Source organism: Sceloporus occidentalis, unplaced genomic scaffold (assembly GCF_023333645.1).
Source record: "Sceloporus occidentalis isolate IW3139 unplaced genomic scaffold, rSceOcc1.0.p SCAF_121, whole genome shotgun sequence".
In the NCBI taxonomy this organism is placed as follows: Eukaryota; Metazoa; Chordata; class Lepidosauria; order Squamata; family Phrynosomatidae; genus Sceloporus; species Sceloporus occidentalis.
Genome location: NW_028317101.1, coordinates 1,614,361 through 1,637,565, shown reverse-complemented (window position 1 = coordinate 1,637,565; position 23,205 = coordinate 1,614,361). Strand labels below are relative to the sequence as shown.

Sequence of the window (23,205 nt, the reverse complement as noted above, 5' to 3'; positions counted from 1 at the left end):
ACTTGGTTTGAAGATGCTGGAAGCCATTGTATTTATCAGAAGCTGCTTAGTGTTTAAAGATAAAAAAAAAAATGATTTCAGAAACATGAATGTATGGTACCATGTAAGCAAAAGTCATCTCACTCCTGATGTAACTAATAAACTATATACGTGGAGCATATTGAGATATACCATAATGTAATTTTAATACATTTTTGTAAAAGGTTTTTTTAACAATGCAACTGGCTTAATTCAATTTCTTCTATCTGTTCAGCCACAACATCCCTCTAATCCAAAATCCAGTGTAAACTGTGGAGCAGTGTGAATCCAGTGTGTTGTGAATTCAGTGTGTGCTGTGAATCCAGTGTGTGCTGCCAGCTGCACCCTGAGACAACTAAGGAAGCAGGAACCAGACAAGAGTCACACAGGCTTCTCTGTGAATTTCAGGAATAGTTGCTTTAAACTTGTGGATTACCTCAAAGGGCCTCAACACATCTGTCCACCATCTGGTAACCATCAGCCATCAGGGTAAAGCCTGAGAATGGGCCTGCAGGTGGTTTGGGACTGTGTTGGGCCAAGATAGACAGATCTTGGTGCGTCTAGTAAGTCACTGTATTACTTTATCTGCCCTTTATTCTTTAATACATTCTCATTTAGTTTTACTGTTATTACTGTGTGTTATCATTTATTATGTTCCTGTCTGGGAATAGAACATTTAAGTAGAATGTTTGGCTAAGATTTTACTATGAAAGTAGTCACCAAACTAGTTCAGTTGACCAAAATACCAAAAAAGATAGTACTGTATTAAGTGAATTTGAAAAACCCAACAGGCATAGGGTTTTTTCCTCATGTTTTTTTTGGAAGTTACAGGGCACAACGTGGAACATGCCTGCTCCATTTTCCAAACTATGTCTCATTTGGGACTGCTTAGTAGCTCACCAACTGAAAATACCACCACAAAGTATATATTTTTGGAGAGAAGACAACCCTGGGTGTTTCACTAGAAGGATTTGGACACTTATGCAACCAGTTGGTCCCCATTCCTTGGCAAAAGGTGCCGTAACATTAATTTTCCATGTTTTTATTTTAGGATTGTTTGTACAGATTACGTGCAACTGCAAAGAGACACACAAATGTATTCAGCTCCATTTCCAGTTTACAAAAAGAGGAGAGATGCAAATCATGAAGAGGGCAGTTAAGAGAACAGAACAAAATATTTATTCCTAATCCAGGGAACATTTTGACAATTTAGAAATATATTACACAGCTACTAATCACTTACTGTGGTCCGGAACAATATAACATCAGCTTTATCCAAACTGCATGGGGTACATTTGCACCATACACTTATCTCTGGCTTCCAATAGAACAGGAGTGGAAGAAACCCAAGAGAAAAGATATACCCAATAATACACAAGATCTGTCGCCATCTCTCTGTTCTGTATCCAGTGACATCCTGTGAAAACAAAGAAAAAGAATGGATTCATATTATGACCCAAAAACTAATGATATATAATAAGTACCATAAGAAACCTATTTTAAATTTGGGTTTATTCAATAAAGCAGGAAACGTTCAACCTTGCGGTCCTAACTATACATTATTTAGGGCCAGCTCTTAAGTTCAGGCCCCCATTATCTGTAGTTAAGCAAACTAAAATATTTCTTAACCCACCTGCAGCTCTCAACACAATGATTTTGTAGCACAGGCTTATACGAATTATAGTGTGTGGAACATTTGGTCTGACCAAGGTCATGTAAGGTGGCATTGTTTGTGGCTGAAATATAACAGTGTCATGTTTTAAACATACTCCGAGTATAGCCCAGAAACTCAAGGTGCAGTGTCACTTCACGGTCCTTGGTTTTTTGGGGTTGCAGGAACACAGGGCCGGCCCGACAATGGAGCCGAGTGGGGCAACCGCTCCAGACGGCACTTTTGAAAGCCTTTTTTTTTTTTTTTTTTTTTAAAGCGAAAGAGAGAGAAAGGGGCGCCGAGTGGTTTCCGCTTACCAAGCTGTCAGTACCCGCTCGGCGCCCCTCTCTCCCTCCTCTGCGGCGAGTCTTCCTGTTCGGTCTTGGTGCCGGCTTGTAATGCTGAGTGCCGGCGCTCAGCATTACAATCCGGCACCGAGACCGAACAGGGAGACTCGCCGCAGGACTACTGAAAGGTAAGTACAACAGGGGGGGGGGCGAGGACGGAGGGAGAGGAAGGGTAGATAAGGGGGGGGGCAGCATTTTAAAATTCGCCCCAGGCGGCATTTTGCCTTGGGCCGGCCCTGCAGGAACAGAGTGAAGCCACTCCACGGGTATTTCAAATGCTGGTCTTTTAGTTCTTACTGTACTAGGATTTTTGGGACGGTTGAATATTTTTTTTAATAACTATTTTTACATGTAACATTTGTTTATTTTTTTAAAATTTTACTAATCACATTATGATTAGAAAGCTGGGCTCCATTGACTTCCACAGTTGAATGCAGGACCTCTATTCAACCTGCGGTCTGGAGAGCCCCTTGTGGAAACTTGTTTATTTTTTGTCTAGTGGGTGTTGCCATCTTGCTAGAGGCAAAATCGCAGTGGCGCTTGTGTCCTCTGTCTGGAACAGTGTTTCCTTGGGTGTTTTTAGGGGGTCACAGAATTCCTCGATATCAACCTTCCAAGCATTTTCAAAGAAGGCATCTGCCACCTTATTATATATGGCACATGTGGACACCACAGAGAGGGGCCACACAAGGCCCCTGCTGCAGTGTTTCATCATTGACGCGTTACAGCAACACAGTTTATGTGACCTTTGAATGCTTTCTAAGCTTATTTAATGCCATGACATGCCAGGCCTGTCATTGTGACACTCCTGGCACATCATTGGTCGTTAACGGGTTAAGCCACCTGGGAGAAGACAGTATTCACGTGGAGCAATGTTACAGTTAAAGTCCCTGACAGTCCCAGTAAAGAAGAATGCATATCAAAATGTTGTTACTTTGATCTAAATCAATGAGAGTGCTTTCCATGCATGGTAGTCTACACAAACCCCTGCCCACAGGGTTCACCACATCAGCACTGAAGTTCAATGGAGGTAATTGTATCACATGCATGGAGAGGTGTTTGACCAATTCAGATTGTGTGCATTAAAGTTCATATGATGGCTTGAGTATGCTTTTAAAAGTAAATGCAGGAAACAGTCATCCTTGTCTCTTTTGTAGTAGGATATGTTGCAACAAACCAAAATGCACCATCAGCACAGCAGTGACCCCAACCTCTGCCTTCTGGCTTGGTTTCTCTTCAGGGCTTAAGTGCAAAACATCCATGAGTGTTTAGTTAGCTTCTTCAGTGCAGGCATCCAAAACCGCCATATGCGTGTGTGGCTAACCTTTTTTAGTGTTGAAATGCAAAGTGCAGTTAACCTCTTCAATGTTGGAGGTGCAACATTGCAGGCCTGTAGTTCTCCTTAAGAGCCTTGCACATATTTATGGCATAAAATTCCACCTTTACTAGTTTTTGCAAATTATTTAAAGCATGTTTAAGTTGCATTTCTGGTTTATTTACAATATGTCATACACCATGTAGCCAAGTCATACCACCTCTTTTTATCAAGCATTAACATTTTTTTTTCTCAGTACATGATTTCGTAAGGACAGCTAATGAATCATCAATGATGAAGTCACTGAATGAACTCAATATGTCAATATGCTGGTTTTACTTATAAACTCAGATTATTTTGTCAACATAACTTAATGCCAGTGAACAAAGATTAACCAAGCATTTCTATTTTAATTTAAAATTTGAATTTTTAAATGCTCTTTGTACCAAAGGTGTCATATTTATTATTATTTATTGATCTGGAATTTTTATTTTCAGGGACTGATTAATCTTTTGATACTAGTGGGTTGTATGGAACTATATGGATTATATGAAATCTAATTTTGTTATCTTAAGGAAAATTTATCTAAAAGCCAATAATTTTTACAAGGCATTGATATAGATTCTGTACAGCCTCATCAACAAGCTGATTTTAGAACATTTAAACGAACATTTAAACAAACATTTGAAAAACATACTGCATCTCTCGGTTATTCTACTGTATACCTCAATGTTTTAAACAGATGCCAGACATGGTTATTGAAATAAACGTGATGGTTAATAAAAGTTAATACACGTTACATTTTCAGGACTGTGTTACACTGCTTTCTGTCTACTGCAGAATGATACCATTGATAAAGCAAGCTTTTCAAAAGCCTGATTATTCTTACAGTAGGAGTTATGCATTGTTCGCGAGAAAAAACCCCCCGCAAAAAACACACACTGAAGGCAATTTGTGAAAATGCGGTTAATTTATTTTATCCTATTTAAATGGATATTAAAAAAAAAAATAAACCTAGCTGTTAGGATTAAACTGATAATCATTAAATCTCTTCTAGATTTACAGGACTGTCATAAACAAAATATTTGTTTTCTTTTTAGATTTCCCTAGGAGAACACTATGCTGTTCTTAAATTTCTCCTAAAGCGGATTAATATTGTTTAGTATGTAAAGCATTAAATGCATGATATCACATCTGTAACTCTTTCACGGCCAGAGTGTCACTGGGGCTTATTGACTAAAGAGAGAGTTTGCAGTGGTTTCATCCTTCTAGTGTCACTATCTGTTATGAAAGGCCAACACTGACAGGTTTCTCCAGCAAGAAGGCTGATCTATCCCTGCATAATGCATTGAGTGAATAAGTCTCACTTTTTAAACCATGCATTATACAGGGTCAGCCAAGCAGACTGGCATAGACCCTTCATAGTGAATAGTGAAGTCAGTTATTTAAAGCCCCAAACCTCACTTTAGTGAATACAATCAGATATCACAAACAACAGTTTAATGACTAGCAACGCAGTAACACAGTAAATATAGCCTGCTTTTTTTTGCACAGTTTCATTCAATTAATATCCCAAGAAATCCAAAGTACTTTTCATTGATTACATGAAGTGATAAAACTGGAAATAATGATTCGATTTAGTTAAATTACTCACCATTTCATTATCCTCTCCTTGGTTGATTAAAGCATATTTTTGTTGCATTTTGCTCTATGCTCTAAGCTCAAAGCCTCAGTAAACCAGCATGGGAATGTATTATGACTTCATAATCTTTCCTGACTAGCAACTTGTTTCCGCTCAGCCACTTTTATTTCAGCTAAGCACAACCCTCTCATTTGCCTAATGATTCTGATGGGGAAGAATTCATGCCTGTTGGCAGATTCCAGATTATACAAAAAAGTTTTTTTTTTCTCATGATATCATTTGCCCAGGTGAAGCCAAGGTCTTTCCTCCCAGAGACAGGGTATATGTGTTCATTGGGCATATCTGTGAAGGCAGGGGTCTCACCGAACTGTTAAGAATATACCATAGAACCTTCACATTCATTAGCGTGTGCCTCCTTTCTTGTATTTTTTTTTTGTGTATATTTGCAGGTTTTGACCGCACCTTGGGGTTAAACAGGTGCCTCATTAGAAGTGTCCAGAGCAGGCTTTACATTTCAAAAGGTCTCTGTGCGTTAGGGCAGTGCAGTCCCACTCATTCAGTTCCATGATAAGCAATAAATACCAATTTTAGGGTTAGGTAGGACTAGTCAAAATTGGGTTACTTTGAAGTAGTGGCTGGTTAAACAGTATATGGCCATATAGTGTGACGGAATCTCCAATATTCATGCCTCAGGTGCTTTTAATTAGTGGAGTGTTGCTTTTTTGTGACCAACAATATGTCAGCAACTGACTCACAGCCCATTGCAAGTGAAAATGTTTGATTAATAATATTTTGTTCTAAAATGTGTCTGCTTACATGGGTGTCCACAGGATTTTTTTTCCAGAGGGAAAAATACCCCCCTAGCCCAATCTGTAGTTACTTGCTACTATTCCCATAATACACTAGCAGTGTTGCTGCTCAGTATCATAGGAGTTGCAGTCAAGAAAAGTGAATGTTATGTAGTGTAGCTCTGTGATGCACAGCAAACATTACGTGGTAGTTTTGCAGCAGCAATTGGCACTCAAAATGCTCTTATTACATTGCTCATGATGTTTGGCCAACAAAATGGATGGCTGGGAATCATGAGATTTGCATTCCACAGCAGTGTCAAGTACCAATCCATAATGTTATCAAAGCTAACCCTTGGCACTTCAGTTGAGTACTCACTTTCCTATGATGCTTAACATGAGAGTCATGGAAAATGTAATCTCATGCAATACATGTTTGAAATAAACTACCTTGTGCCTGCAACATCCATACTGTGTCTCTGCCCAGGTGGGAAATCTGTGCCTGTAAAGGAGCAGGGGCCAGAGTGAAGGGGATGAGACCAACCAGAGGGAGGAGCGGCAAGGCTGTGCTGGCACCCCCCCCATCCCAGAAAAAAGAAAGGAGATTTTTTTTGTAACAAACAACTAGTTTTAATTAAAGATTATTTATGTGCAAGTGCAAACAAGTACAATAATATATAACTGTAAACACTGGTAACAATAATATACATTAAATATAAGAAGAAAAACAACTAATCTTTGTAACTTTGAGTGGTCCTATCCCTCATAACCATCCCCAGAGTCCCTTTGTCATTCGCTTAATAATATGTACTTATCTCTTCGAAGTAAAGACTGTGATTGAAATACGATTTCAAAATAACGGCTGAACTGGCAGTTTCGTTAATATTAGCCCCTGCTGCCGATATATATCAATATTAGACCCTGCTGCCGATATATATATATATATATATATATATATATATATATATATATATATAAATATATATATTAGCCCCCTACTGTCAATATATATATAGACCCTGCTGACAATATATGTTCTCTCACTCATTCACACAATTCATCCATACACCAATTCAATCATTCTCTCACTCATTCTCACTCTATTTATTTCAATATTCTTACTACCATCTTTCTTACTATCTACCTCCCCCCCTTTCTATCTCCCCCCTTCTGACTATCTGACCCCTCTCCCGCCTTTGTAGTTCACTTACCTTCCAGAAGTCATAAGGCCTCTGTCTCCTTGCTCTGCCGCTCTGCAACCGAGCTAGATGCCTCGCGGAGGAGACGGAGGGGCGCCGAGCAGTTGCTGAAAACTTCGCCACTCGGCGCCCCTCTCTCTCTCCTCTGCATCAATGAAAAAAAAAAAGACAGGGTTTCAATTAGGCTGCACGGGACCAGGGCAATCCGGGACATGTGGTCACCTAGTGGCGCCCTCGCTGCCATGGCGCCCTGTGCGGCCGCACAGCTCGCACACCCCAAATGCCGGGGTTAACTCTATATCTAGTTAACCTAGTCTAAGGAGCCTCCTGTTTCGCTCTACCCTGCTGTTGCTCCAGTGGGCCTTTTGAATAACCTGGGTCTGCTTACCTAACATCATACTCGGCCAATACTGATAACTCAATACTCACTTGTTATTGTTTACATGATTAGTAAATATTCAAATGTATGACCTATAATCAATGTTGCAGTAAACTTACCTATATGATTTTCGTACTAGAAGAATGTAAATGTGTTTCAGCGATGATGTGAACACACATTAGTACACAGAACCAAAAAGAAAAGACAAGTGTCCATACCACAACACAAGCTTGCAAAACAACAAAATATTGCATTACAAGGTAGCAGACAAGTATGACAGATTTTTCCAAATTTTTATTTGGAAAGACGGTCTACTTCAAAAAGTATTTTTTATTTAGAAAAGTCCTGTGAACATATATCTATCTTACACATTTGTTGATGAACCTTTGTAACAAGTATTCACTATTCAGTTATGTTACGAACTATCAAAGTTTGTTACTATGTGTTGTTATAATGTCTTGTTATAGATTCCAAATAAAATAATATTGTCTTTTGTTTTACTCAACATAAATAAAACTGTGGGTTTTATTATGCTTATTTGCTAAGTTTCAAAGTTACTGAACAAAACGTTAAATGCACTGTTTATTATTCCATAGTAGATTTCTCATTTCATTTCTTCTAAAAGTTTAAACACATAAAAGAGAATTTAAGAGATTTTTGTGGTTCCTATAGTAATATTTTATCAATGCTAGGTAATTAACTCCTTCAGAAAGATGATCTTGCGGACATACTGGTATGTGCAATACAAAATGCAGAGACGCACTCCGATGTGGTCACATTTGGCCCGTTCTCACTTCAGGTCACTGCCTTACATCCTCCAATGCCATGAGAACCAATAATTGGCGAGTAGAATCCTGTGATCGTTGTGATTGGTCATTGGTCAAGTGGGACCTGCTTTTGCCCTTTTTGAGTAAAGGCTACCAACTTAAAGGTTCTGCAAGCAATTAGCTACCCCAAAACAAAAGCTCAGCATAAGAAGTGATTTGCGCAATTATGAAATTATAACCCTTAGGTACACTGACAAAAAAGCTGTATATATTCTTTACACCAACGAGCATGTGGTTCCTGCCAGTGTGAGAGGAGAGGGATAACATGTCCTAAAACCACAATGCTGCATTGGTTATAATAAATACATGAAGGGGGATAGATTGGACACAATTTTCGGTTTAACCTTTCCTGCCCATTCGGTTGGGAAGAAAATTGAGTATTCACTCTCGCGCACTCTCATTCTCGTTCACTCTCTCTCAAGCTCTGTAAATGTTTACCTATCTTCACTGATGATCACTTTTGTATCTTCTTGTTGAGAGAAGATAAAGAAGAAAAGATCAAAGATAGAAGGTAGAAGAGAGAAGATAAAGAACAAGAAGCGGAAGTGGTCAGCAGAAGAGGTGGGCAGAGAAGGAAGGGAAACATTTAGAGAGCGTGAGAGAGTGAACGAGATTGAGACTGTGAGAGGGTATGGGAGAGTGTGAGTGAAAGGGCCCACGAAACTCGGATGAAAATTCAGAGCTTTTTGCTTTGTTTTCTTTTACTTTGAGGACAGTCTGGCCTCATTTTGTAGCTTTGTACGAATTGCCGAATTTGCCTAAATTAAATTTCCATTAAGAGTTATTTTAGTGCTGCTTAATAGAAGTGTACAAGATCAGGACCCTGTTGTCCTTCTGTACAATTATGTTTTAATGTCAGTTAATCCTATTATCAAACTATATATTGTCTATTTTAATGTTAATTTTCACTGTCCCCTTATTGTAAGCGTGCTACGCAATCTGCTGGTGCTCTAAACACAAATCTGATATAACGTATCTAATGTTTTATTTCTGTCATGTAATGAATATATTTGTAGTCATTAATATTGAGTTACTTCTTGTTTACATAATTATAATTTTTTTGTATTTGCGTTGGATGTGGGGCTATATTTCCATCTTAGCTACTCTCATACTACATTATCAAAAGAAGTCTTGGTATTCAGTCACCCTCAGGAAAAAGCCATAAACAAAACTAAGAAGAAAAAAATAATCCTAAAATTGACAGTGATTTGAAGTCATGCTTTAATCACATGAATAGCTAAATTCTGAGAAACTGCAGATCACATCTGTCACTCCAAGTGTAAACAGTAGCGATACTGTTAAAATTTGCAACTTGAAATGTCTTCTTTAACATAGTTAGTTCAGGGTGGCCCATGTAGACTGTTACTCCTCATTAGAGGACTGCAGGATGCGGGTCCTGCGGGACCTGTCAAAACTTGCAGGTGGGGGGGCGGTATTTTGTGTGTTGTGGGCGGTCACACAATATACCGCATTTTCCGGCGTATAAGACAACTTTTGAACCCGAGAAAATCTTCTCAAAAGTCGGGGGTCGTCTTATACGCCGGGTATACTTACTTACCGAGCCGGATTGGAGAATCACGAATCTCTAGGGGAGGGGCGAGCGGAGAAGCCGCCTCCCCTGGGCCGGTCTTCAGGGCCACGCCGAGGTAGGTGCAAGATCATGATCTCCCCAACTAGCCCTGATCAGCGGGCGCCCGATGAGCAGGGCTGGTTGGTGAGATCACGACCTCCCTCTAACTAGCCCAACAGGGAGCTCGAGGTCTGGCAGGGTTAGGATACAGATCCCCCGCAGCGGTGCAGGGGACCTGCATCCTACTCTCTGATACGCTCAGACAGCCTCCCCTGCCGGCACTTTCCACGGGGGGAGTGCCGGCACAGGAGGTTGTCTAAGCGAATCGCGCAGACGTTCACCGGCAGCGGCGATGCACGTAAACCCCCGCTGCCGGCACGTCTGCTCGGTGTGCTTTAACAATCTCCCTTGCCGGGAATTCTCACGGGGGAGTCCCGGCAAGGGAGATTGTTAAAGCACATCGTGCAGACGTGCCGGCAGCAGAGGTTGTTTACCGTTCTGCGTAGAATAGATGTCCCCTGCCGTCCCCGCAAGACACCCGGGACTCCGGACTGGTAAGTCTAGGGGAGGGGGGCACATCCCGGGGGGGGGACACAGAGTGGCAGCATATCTCGGGGGAGGGGGGACACAGAGTGGCAGCATATCTGGGGGGGGGACACAGAGTGGCAGCATATCTGGGGGGGGGACACAGAGTGGCAGCATATCTCGGGGGCATACACAGAGTGGCAGTGTGTGTAAAGGCAGGGGTGTGTGGTGAGGGCAGTGTATAAATGTGTATGTATGGACAGGCGTATGTTAAGGGCAGTGTATGTGTATATGTGTGTTTGTAAGCTGGTGTGTACGTATGTTAGGGAGAGCTAACCCACCCAATCCAAGCAGGCTTTGTATACAACAACCAGCCAATCACCGGTAAGGTACAGTGCTTGCCGTGATTGGCTGGTTGTTATATACTGGGTAGAGGGGTAGTCTTATACGGCGAGTATAGCCCAAACTCTATATTTTAACTGCAAAAGTTGGGGGTCGTCGTATACGCCCATACACCGGAAAATACGGTACCTGCAGGTGCCAGTAATCCCGCGAACTCCCGCAAGGCTGCCTTTGCGTTGCTCGCACACATAGCATCTCTTGTTCCGCGCAGGGGAAGCAGGAACCCAGCAGAGTCACGTGAATTTAATCACATGACCCTGCTTCGTTCCTGCTTCCCCTGGGCAGGAGAAGAGAAGTTGTTCGCACAGACTGCGAGCAACGCAGAAGGAAGCAGTGGCCCCTGCGGAAGTCTGCAAATGGCTCCGAAAGATCTGCAGTTCAGGTAAGGGGGTGGGGGAGGATGTATGAACGAGTATCTGTGAATGAGTATCTGAATGAGAATGTTTGCGGGAGCAGGCGAGATTGCGGGAGCAGAACACACGTTGTGGGAGCGGGCGGTAATGGTAAGAATTTCAGTGGGAGCGGGATTAAGAAAATTTTAGATTAAAAAAAAAAAAATTTATCTTGGTCTCATTGGACCACAGGTTCCAGTAATCCATGCCCTTAGTCTGCTTGTCTTCAGCAAACTGCAGGTTTGTGCATCATCCTTCTGTGACGACACCATGCAGACCAATTTGATGCAGTGTGCAGCATATGGTCTGAGCACTGACAGGCTGACCACCCACCCCTTCAACCAGTGCAGCAATGCTGGCAGCACTCATCCATCTATTTTCCAAAGACAACCTCTGCATATGATTCCCTTGGTCGACCATGCCGAGGTCTGTTCTGAATGGAACCTGTCCTGTGAAACCGCTGTATGGTCTTGCCCACCATGCTTGAGCTCAGTTTCAGGGTCTTGGCAATCTTCTTATAGCCTAGGCCATCTTTATGTAGAGCAACAATTCTTGTTTTCAGATCCTCAGAGAGTTCTTTGCCATGCGGTGCCATGTTGAACTTCCAGTGACCAATATGAGAGAGTGTGAGAGCGAAAACACGAAAGTTAACACACCTGCTTCCCATTCACACCTGAGACCTTGTAACACTAATGAGTCACATGACACTGGGGAGGGGGTATGGCTAATAGGGCCCAATTTGGACATTTCCACTTAGGGGTGTACTCACTTTTGTTGCCAAAGATTAGACATTAATGGCTGTGTGTTGAGTTATTTTGAGGGGACAGCAAATTTACACTGTTATACAGGCTGTACAGTCACTACTTTACATTGTAGCAAAGTGTCATTTCTTCAGTGTTGTCACATGAAAAGGATATAATAAACTATTTACAAAAATCTGAGGGGTGTACTCACTTTTATGTTATATATATATATATATATATATATATATATATATATATATATATATATAGCTATATAAATAAAAATATAATAATAATATTATAGCAACCTTCCATCAGAAGTGGTAAAAGTTGATACACTGAGGGAATTTAAACATGCATGGAATAGACATATACATATCCTGAATCTAAGAAAATACCAAGGACTGATTGAGGTCTGATTCTCTACATTAGGAAAAATGGGCAGATTAGATGGGCTGAATAGTTCTTATCTGCAGTCAAAGTTATGTTGTTATGAAAGTTATTGCTGATCATAACTTCACTTTTCAAACATTACACCAGAATCACTTACATACACAGCACCTATTATTCTAAACAAATAATTAGAAATCATTCATGGGGGGCAAGTATGAATAAAGTGATTCTGATTCTGAAATGTGGTCTTTTAGCTATCAGGGGTGGGGTGGGCTGGCCCTGATAGACAGGGAGTTAATTTCCCCCTACATTCTTCAAACAAGGGTGGTCCTTGAGATTGGATTAGCTTGCGCTGGGAGATTGGAGCTCAGTGGGGTCATTTCATGTGATATCCGTGACCCAGAAGTAGTAGCGTAGTAGCAAGATGTGAATATTGTGATATTAATAAAGACCAGTGTTTAGGCGAAGATTGTGAAACAGTTCTCTCTTTAATTTATGTTTAATTATAGCCAGATGTGATAAGTGAAGTACAGGGTTTTGCAGGGCTCAAACTCTTGAAGGTCTATACAGCAAATATTACGATCGTTCTCAGTAGTAGATTTTGAAAGGTCATTCACTGTAGCCAACAGTATTTAGAAAGGCAAACAGTTTCAGCCAACAGTATAAAGACTTCTTTCAAAATACATATGTCAAATCAGAACAGTAAATGGCTTATTTAAAGAAGCAGCAACTTTAAAAGAACAGTTGTTTTTGTTTAACACAACTGTGCCTTCCCAAACTCTGCAAAACGGTTTTTGAAATTTTAGCAATATCCCTGAATATGTTAGAAAAGCCTTCCTAAATCATTAAAACAGGCATCTTTATTCAATGAAATTTGTGTTTGCTTATATTGACTCTTCGAATTGTAGTTGAAAATCCTCTTTATCACTAACCAGAGATTCCTATTTTCAATGAAGAGCTCCTGAAAATTAGAAGAACTGGATTATTATTAGCAATTTCAAATGCAATATACAGGGGAAAGGTTGACGGGGTTGCTACTCAATTTATCTAAGCATCTTTTTGAGACAAGTTAATTAAATAATCTAAAAAAAAAAAAATATTTTATACACACACAAAATTTAGTTTACCAATATAAAATGCTTCCAAATTTTAACTTGATGTAAAACAAACAAAAAAATACCTCCACACAGTAGGATACAGCAAATAGAACTAACAGCATAATGAATATTCCAGTCCTCCAGGAATAAGGGGTGCAGACAAGCTGCGACAAAATGAAATGAAAAGTTTGTGAATGTTATAACATTTATGTCATTAACTTAACCACACATTATGCAGGTCTGCTGGTGCCTGGCACTTTGACCGAGGCTTCTATGAAGGAGCACTGGAAGGTAATTTCACGCCGGCGCTCCGTCATAGAAGCCCCGGAAGTGCCGGGCAGTGGAGGTTGTCTGTGCTTATCGTGCAGGTGTCCCCCTGCAGCCATAAGGAGGATCTGGATCTTGATTAGACCTCTATTTAGGTTGGATTATAAGACTACCTCAAATATAGGATGAAGGGTATTTTTCAGATCATTTGCTCAGAAAAAAACCTTGTCTTATATTCAAGCAAATACACTATATACTGTTTTTCATGCATATGCTTGCACATACATGTGTTGTTTATCTTTAAATTGCTGTGCACACAAAAGGTATTATATATCAAACACTGCTTTGGCAGTAAGAAACTAGATAGCCCTTGGCTAACACTCATGGTACAGTTTGTACACATTCCAGCTTGACATTTACCAACATTCTGTTTTTCGCAATGTCAAGTTAAAGTATTAAGAACAGTGATAATGTAGCCCTAGCTACAAATCCACCAAGCAGTTCTGAGAACAATATTTGACACAAGACTATAAGCTTACTGGTGTGCCAAACACATACCTCCATGGAACTGTAAAGTGATTCCATGTCAGCAAACAGGAAAAAGATGTAGGCTCCTAGTTGCAACATTATTAGAATTAAAAAAGGATCTAAAGGTGAAGAGAAAAAAATAAGTTTGCATTCCATCTGAGCAAATGTTTAGCACGTTGCGGCTCATTGTAATGTTTCAATTTATTTACACCTAAAGGATTTTCATGCAAAACAAGAACATATGAATGGGTTAAGCTCCAGATGTAAATATGTATTATAATGATATGGGAATATTCTTTAGATTGGATTGATTGTAACAAATTGTGATTCTGTAAATATTAAAGTGGCTCTTAAAACCAAATATTTTGATCTATACGGTAGATTCTAAAATATTAATATAGAAAAAAAAATCAACCGGTTTTCATAAAAATGTACCGGTAGTTTTAAAAAAAATGGCTATATGTGACCAGTTGCTATTCGATCATATTATGATACTGTTTCGATACAATCACTTCTGATGTACTTTTAAATACTACCCAAATCCCCGCACCAATTGTGTGTGAAAACAAGGTCTCTCACGGTGGGAGCAGAGAAGATTGGTTTAGATAGCTGATATAATGTAAAATTCTTGTCAAAGCTAAATACAGCATCTGAGCCAAATTTATTTTCAGGGACGTTACAGGCCTACGACAGCTCTCTCTTTTTGTCTCCTTCCCCCGCAACCATAGACCAGAGATGGTAGTCAGTGCAGCTGCCAGCAAAGACCTTTCCACTAATACTTACTCCTAGAGGCCTGTTGTTGCACACTGACACACTAGGATATGGTGTTACATCCCACAGCTCAGAAACTGGTAGCATGCAGACCACGGAGGAAGAGTTAGCAGAAATGTCTGTGTCGGTAGCTGCATAGACCTCCCTCACACTTGGGAATTATGGTGGGATCCATAAAAGAGAACTTGCCCCAGGCTGCACTATATTTAAAGGCAGCCCTGGTTATTGTTTTAAATTTGAACGTCTCTATGACAATTGTCACAGCTTTATAAATAGTTCTCTATTAAAGGAAGAATACTGATACATACTTACAATTGGTATATATGGGTTGTCTAAATGGCTGTCCCTTGGAAAACACAAATTCTACAATAATAAGGTTGATGCTGGTGACAATCCATAAGGTGCTTGTAAGAAAATTATGAGACTGACTAGGTTCCAGCTTCATAGTTTGGTTGAAAAAACTGTGATGTTCTGGAATACAAGCACTAAATAGCAGAGCAAACAACACAGTTATATTGGTAATTCATCTATGCATCAATTGGGAATATTTTTTAATTAAAATAGAAGTCTAATTTTGTTAATTATCAAATGACAATATTAGCCATTATTTAAACACTGCTAGTGTGGCACATCATTATAAACAAAGGTCAGAAACTTGAATAATAAAACATTTATTAAAGTCAATCTAAATATTATTAACCTGTTGTGGCTATCCTCTGATTTTAATAATGTTTCTCATTTTGTTAGTAATGTACAAATATATCACATTTACTGTTATAATATAGCAGGTAGTTTGCATCTTACCTGAACACATTGCTTTCATTGTACCACGTCTGTTGCTGTACCAGAATAAATGCACTTGTTTGCACAATGATGGTGAAAGCAATATGCAAAAGAAGTGAAAATAAGAAAGAAGGTGAGAGAAGCTGTCCCGATGGCCTGTATGGTGCAAGCTTTGGAGCAGGGCCATTTAAGCTCACTAAGAAGAAAACAAAACAAACATTGTTTATGTAAAAAGACAACACAAATTATTTTATGTTACATGCTGATCAAAAACATCCAAGAGTTGAACTACATAAAGTCCATACTTAACCATGTTGATAAATGACACCCAAAATATACCATGACACACAGTTATATGAGCACAAGGGTAAGTTGTGTGTTAGTATGGATATATCTGACTTTCAAGTCATTTGTTTTGATGATACATAATTATGGAGAAGTGTAGGTGATATTCTGTAACCAAGAGTGCTACCGTTTGTACTGTCACTTAGTGTCACGTTGGTTTTCGTTTTTTCTGCTTCCTGAGTTAAGCTACCAGCTGTTTATAAGACGATTGATGCCCGACGCATACTGGGTTCCTTGTTGTTTAACTGTTAATACGACCAATCGGAACCCACAATCACTACAACATCAACCCATCTTAAAATAAGCACAGGTGTTAAAAAAACAGAAGCACACAAGTATCAGCCCCAATAAAAAGTGGATCAGTTCCCGCGAAAGTGAATTTTTACTACATGCCTGCTAGGAATCTCTTCTGTATTTATATTGGTTGACCATATGTAAAACTTATGCTGCACTTAGGTTGAGCTGGCAAGCAAATTAAGGTGTTCACAGAACAAATGGAAACACAGGATTTACAATAAATAGGTTCTTAACCCTTTGATGGACAGATAGTCCTTTGAAGTGACATTTTTTTCCCCTGTTGGGAGGATACAAGATTTTCATAGTTTGGTGACAAATGTAAATATTAACCCCTCCAAAACATCACCATGTATGCCAAACCAAATATTAGAACAATATTTTTCTGTAAAGCCGTATTCAGATAAATGTATTTTGGCATACTGGATACTTCTATAATGTATTTATTGGCATAGGACATTGGGCTGAATTTTAAATGAGACACCCACATACTGCTGTGGAAATCTGCCATATTGTGCCATTCTTTTTTTGTGGTGGGAGCACCATAAAGATAAATAAATTGATGGTCATACCAGATATGTAGACAGAACTTTATGCACCATCCTTTGATTTATGAAATAATTCACCATAATTATATGGACACACTCATGTAGAGCTCTATTGGTACTATGAACAGTCACAGTTTCATTAACTTATTGCAAGTGCAATGATTCATTATATTCATATATAAGTACCCATAATTAATTGTGGTGGTTTGATCATAATCATGATTTAGTAATAATTAACACCACCCATATAAATTTATATTTTGGGGGGGATTTATGTATGCAACTTTAGGTGGAATGTTGCTTTCAGAAAAAAAAGTTATAGAAACCTACTTGTAAGCATAACAGTAACAGTGATTGCCATATCTTGCATAAGGTAGTGATAATTTCCAAGCAGTGTTTGTTTCTAAAGGAAAGAAAACAATTATAATTTTGACATAATAAAATTATTATATATTTTTTTCTGATGTCAGACAAATCTTGATAGATATTAGGTAACTAGTAAAGGCTTACAATGGTAGTTTGATATTGCCTTTAATGTTCACAAGGAATACTCGGAGATACATTACATTACTTTCTTGCTTACAAAATAAGTGTGTGTATATATATATATATATATATATATATATATATATATATATATATATATATAATACATACATATATATAATACATACATATAAATACACTATGTGACCTGACCAAAATGTATATGTTAGCATGAAGGTGTAAGTATGTATTAGTGGGGGGGTGTAAGCATGAGTATATATGTGTATTAGCTTGTGTAGGTTTTTGCAAATGTGAGAGTGTGTGCAAATGTATGCCCCAGTGTGTATGTGTTACCAGGTGAGGGGGCAAGGGGCCAAAATAAATGTATATACATAATATTGTAAATTATAGTATGAAGTGCATACCCAAAAAAGCAGCAGCATGCAAATAAATCCAATCAGTGTATACATAATCAGGTATTTGAATAAAGATATTGATGTTACAAATGCATTTCTTCCTTCCCTGCGTAGAAAAGAACAAGAATGAGCCAGTGAACAGTATACATTCTACAAAGATAAACTAAGGAGATTTATTTTAGATTATATAAAGGATTATTAGCTTAAACACCTGATATAGCACACTATTGGATGCTATAGCTTTAACTTGTTGTTCTTTTCCTTTCAACATTTCAGTAGCTAATACAATATTTGTAAAATGTAAGTTCACCAGGAGGCCAGAATAATGAAGATTCATGAACACAGAGACAACCTCTTTCCTGTTCTGCCAATCGAGAAGAGGGTGTCCTAAGAGGCTCTGCCTCTGCCCTTTGGCAGAAGTTCACTAGGTGGCCATTCAAAAACTAATTTCAATACAGTACAATATGTATAACCTGGTAGCAAACTATGTTTAAGAAAACTGCAAACGTTCTCAAAGCACTTGCTTAGATGATATTGTTTGTGATATCATTGGGTGAAGGCTGGCAGTTTCTGCCCACATTTGTTGTGCTTTCCTTTGCGCCCATAGAAACAGGAAACGGGAGATTAACACTTTTTCAGCTCTAGTCATAACTGCTTCTGTACCCTGTCATCAGGAATTGCTGTAGCATTGCATTCTTAATAAACGTAAAATAAATTACTGTGGAAACTCTTCTACCTGCCATAAACATTCTGGCCTCTCTGTGCACTTCCTCAAAAGGTCAGAGCCACAGGGTCATCCTGGTCATCATTTCGCCAATAGGAGGAGATGGTGCGCCCGAGGCTCCCTGCTTTTGTGGAAGTTCATCAGGAGGCAGAAGAAGAAAGAAGACAGAAGAACAAGAAACAGAAGAAGCGGAGCTTAGGGGCAAGGAGACAGGGACACGGAAGTGCCTAGTGGTGAAGCCAGGGGGATGTTCAGAGAGAGCTTGGGAGTCAATTAGTGTGAAAATGTGAGAGAGTGTGAGAGAATGTGAGTAAAAAAAGAGATAGTTTGAGACAAAAAAACTACGAAATAAAAACAAAAATGCAGATTTGTACGAATTGAAGAAATTGGCAAAACAAATTAATCTGAATGCAAAAGTCTAGTTGCTGTGGGCTTTAGAATAAAATGCCACATTTGTTAGAGCAGTCTTCCGAGTGGTTTCTAAATGTGACCGTATCCAAGACTGGGATAGACCACAGCAAGCTGAACCCTAACGGGCAACTCTGGAGCTAAATAGAGAAAATGTGTGAACTATCATCTATGCCTTATTTTCTTATGCAGCGATTGGTGAAAAGTCTTCTAGGGCTCATCCAAGAGTGATATTTTCCCCCTGGTGAGATAGCATGAAGCAAAGCCATTGATCGGTGAGATATGTTAATTACTAGTTTAACTGAAAATGAATATAGCATAAAGTTTTATTTTTTTCTCATATGATTAAGAAAGGCCATCCTTTGGATAAAGTATCCATAAGGCATTACTTCATCTTCATGGGAAAGCCTAACAGACAATATTTAGCCTGTTTATACAGGATCCAAAAACCCAAAATAGACATTTAGTACAAAAGTGCATCGCTTGTGTTACATAATGCTAACCTTTTTTGTTAACCTCTTATATCCATAGTTATTGGTACATTTTTTAAATATATATTTGTAAAATATATGGTAATATACTAAATATGTTTTAAATTCAGTAACCATAATTGATAGATCTTACAAATTGAAAATGATAAGGTTTGGGTACATATGACACAGAATACTCTTCCTTTACAATATATACCCTTAAGAGTTGAAGAGGACGGTATTAGTTTTATCATTTAATCACTTTCACCCACAGTGACTTTTCTTGAATTCATTTCAATTATTTACACAGTTCATGTGGGGTTATTCATTAATAAATAAAAAGTATTTACTTAAGTGGTCATGGCAAATATTCAATATTTGAGATTTGTGCTGTAAAGTCCTGGTAATGAGATACCAGAATGAGCATGGAAGATATTTTACATTTACTAGTGTAAAAATACTAACACATTTTGCTGATCCACAGACAGGGAGAGGAGTCGTACTTGGTTCTGTCAGTTTACCAAATACATGCTAGTTATTCATTAGGGACTTTTAATGTATGATGGGGAGAAATTACATTTGGAAAAGTAGTCTGTCCACCAAACTACCAGCCAAATATGTTACACATATGTATTCCAGACCGGAGTGCTGGAATTACAGTGGACTGGTTTGAATTTGTAAGCAGTGCAGTTGTTTGTGTTTGCATGGAATGTGCAGGGGAAGAGACAGGTTGGAACGGTGGGTCCAGGGTTTCACATTCAATGTCCCCTAAGCACAGAAGGAGAAGGATGCAGACCAATGAAAAGTGGGATTGAGATTTGTAGGGATTGCTTCCCCCCCCCCCCACACACACCAAGATTTGATAGTGGTGAGGAGAATGGCACGTGAGTTGAGGTGGGCTGATAGCAGAAGTCAATGAGAGATGTGGACTGTGGAGGGTTTGTTAAGAGGAATGTGAAATGCAGAGATGTTATAGAGAAGAATATAAACAAGTAACAACAGCAACTAGATGAGATCAATAGAGGGCCTAGCCTTAGGGAATCTTTGTCAAACAGAATTTGACTTTATGTATGCCAGGTTTCCCACAACACCCGTCTTTTACCCATTACCTAACATACACAAGGACTCACACCATCTACCAGGCTACCCTACAGTGGCAGGCAAAAAGTCTTTCAAACTATTGCTATTTATATGGACAAAATTCTTTAAAAATATATCCCCAAAGGTCCTTTACCAACACATTTTCTACCGATATGAGAAGGTTTTGGATCCAGCCTTCCTGGTGGAATGATATTGGTCACTCTTGATGTCCAGTCTTTATATACTTCAATAGCCCACTAGGCTGTTATTGAGACTGTGAAGTGGACCCTCAAGCTCATATGATAGAAGTAAAGGAGTATCTAATATGTTTATTGAGCTTTGTATTGAAACATAACTACTTTTATTCAAAAGATCAGTTTTTTTGCAGATGAAACCCACTGCAATGGACTAAAATTTTGCACCCACATACACCAACATTTACATGAACATATTGGAAACTGATTAAGCACTGAGTTATCTGAAAAAGAAACAGTGACAAGATTTTCATTATTTATGGAATGAGTCAGTGGACCTGTTACATTCCCTTTTAATGGATTGGAGTCACAACATACCATGAATTATAGTCTTACAGAAATCTCTTATTTTGATATACTGATTAAAAGGACATATACTGGACTCAACTTCAAGACTGTCTTATATGTAAAAGCAACAGATAGGAATAATCTCCTTCATTTTGATAGCTTTCATCAGTTACATACAGGCAAGCTTACTTTATTCCCAGTACATAAGTTTTAAGAGAATTCTCTCTGACCCATCAGATGCTTCTCAAAGCCTTGATAGAATGGGAGATATATATATATATATATATATATATATATATATATATATATATATATTTATTTAGAACTAGGAGTTATCCCAAGGTAATAAAGGACACACAAAAAGAGAATCGATAGTTGTAATAGACAAGAAGAAACTCAGAGGTTAAGCAGGTGATAGAGATGCCACATAACTGAGGGGATCACAGGTAGCCTTCCCTATAGGACCCCTCAATTAGGGTCAGATTAGCAGCAGGTCACGGTGGTTGGTTGTATGGGGGAGGGCTTTAAGGAGCAGCCCCCAAAAGGAAGGGGGATATATAATGGAACCCCTCAGGGAGCTAATCCCTTGGGTGTTAATACCCCCCCCCCCATTTCTCCTGTTATTACGCTGCTGCGGTTATGTATGTGCTTGGCATGGTGCAGGATTAACCACCTAACGGTGTGGTTTGACTTGTGGTGCATGAGCCTTAGTCTTAAGTAAAAACACAGTCCTTGGGCATGTGCCTTCATGATTCCATTTGAGTAATATGCTCTTATTAATGAATTAACCCTTTTGGAAGATATAGATAGGTGGAAATGACTGTTCCCCAATCAGGACCGGCCTTAGGGGTGTGCGTCCTGTGCGGCCGTACAGGGCGCCATGGCAACAGGGGCGCCGTCCGGGACTTAAATGAAAACATTGGGGGTTTTTTGTAACTTTAGTTAACATCCTCCACGTGTTTTCATTTAAGTCCCGGGCAGGGGCGCCGAGCAGCCGCTCGTGAAGTTTTCAGCAACCGCTCGGCGCCCCTCACTCTCCGTGACTCCATCGCGTTTCGTGCTGAGCGCCGGCAACAAGGTAAGTAAGGATAGGGGGTAGATAGTGATAAGGGGCAGGGGGGGAGGCAGTGAGAAGGGGCAGGGGGAGGCAGTGAGAAGGGGCAGAGGGGGGAGATTTTTTTCCTTTTTTGGGGGGATGGGGGGCGCCAGAGTAGTCCGCACAGGGCTCCAGAACACTTAAGGCCGGCTCTGTCCCCAATTTATAAACACATTTTTGTATGCATTCTTGCTGGGGTGTTTGTACTTATTATGTGTATTTCAAGTCCTTCAAGTTTCCCAACATAATTGCCATTTTAACCTTTAGAATGCAGAGTAAACTTTGGAATGAGGCGTACAAATTCACTCTTCTCTGTACAAAAGTCTTGTTTTTTTCACATGATTACAAAAAGGTCATAATTTGGATAACCTATGCCTAAGGCATTACTTCACCCTCATGGGAAAGCCTTTGTACAGAGAATGTCCTTATTAAATCTATTTCAACAGAATTCCAGAACACCCTTGATAAGGTTAGGTACAAAAGGGCATCTCTTCTGTTATACAACCTTTTTTGTTTTAAACATTCTTATGACCATAGTTATTGGTACACCATGTACTATGCAGTTGTAGAATTCATGGAAATATTTTTGAAATACAGTAAACATGATTGATAGTTCTTACAAAGTTGAAAGTGTGGATACATTTGATTTTGATTAATCCGTCTTTACACAAATTCCCTAACTGCAAAATGTTTAAAATGTTAATATTCGAGTTTTACCTTCCCATCACTTTCACTCACAGTATGTTTTCTTCAATTTGTTTCAATTATTTACAGCTCATGCAGAATTAATGAAACAAATATACTTACTTAAGTAGTTTTGGCACACATTCAATATTTGTGATTTTAGATGTAAAAGGTGAAGCCACCGATGCCTCCAGTTCTGATAATGAGATACCGGAATGAGCAATTTTCAAAGCCTGAAAGATATTATATGTTTGCTGATGTAAAAATACTAGCACACCTTGCTGCTCCAATGTCTGGGTTAGCAAAGGGATGTACCTGGTTCTGTTAGTTTACCAAATACATGTTGCATGGGGAGGGTATTGGTGTATGTTGGGTTGGGATTACAGTTGAGAATGGGAATCTTGGTCTTCATATACTTGCTTAAAATAACAAAAAACATAATACAAAAATCATGGGTAGGTGTTATTAACAATAA

The 23,205-nt window shown here is 39.1% G+C and overlaps 1 protein-coding gene across 1 annotated transcript in view; it reads right to left on the bottom strand.

Moving 5' to 3' along the window:
* LOC149282204 (putative cation-transporting ATPase 13A4) overlaps window positions 1-23,205 on the bottom strand; it is a 76,432-nt gene that overhangs the window by 23,637 nt on the left and 29,590 nt on the right. The window contains exons 10-17 of the mRNA XM_089498526.1: window positions 22,854-22,963; window positions 17,736-17,832; window positions 17,155-17,227; window positions 15,659-15,833; window positions 15,167-15,339; window positions 14,114-14,202; window positions 4,986-5,039; window positions 1,262-1,435 (exon numbers count right to left, since the gene is read on the bottom strand). Coding sequence (XP_089354652.1) covers window positions 1,262-1,435; window positions 4,986-5,039; window positions 14,114-14,202; window positions 15,167-15,339; window positions 15,659-15,833; window positions 17,155-17,227; window positions 17,736-17,832; window positions 22,854-22,963 — 945 coding nt within the window. The remainder of the gene's footprint in view (window positions 1-1,261; window positions 1,436-4,985; window positions 5,040-14,113; window positions 14,203-15,166; window positions 15,340-15,658; window positions 15,834-17,154; window positions 17,228-17,735; window positions 17,833-22,853; window positions 22,964-23,205) is intronic.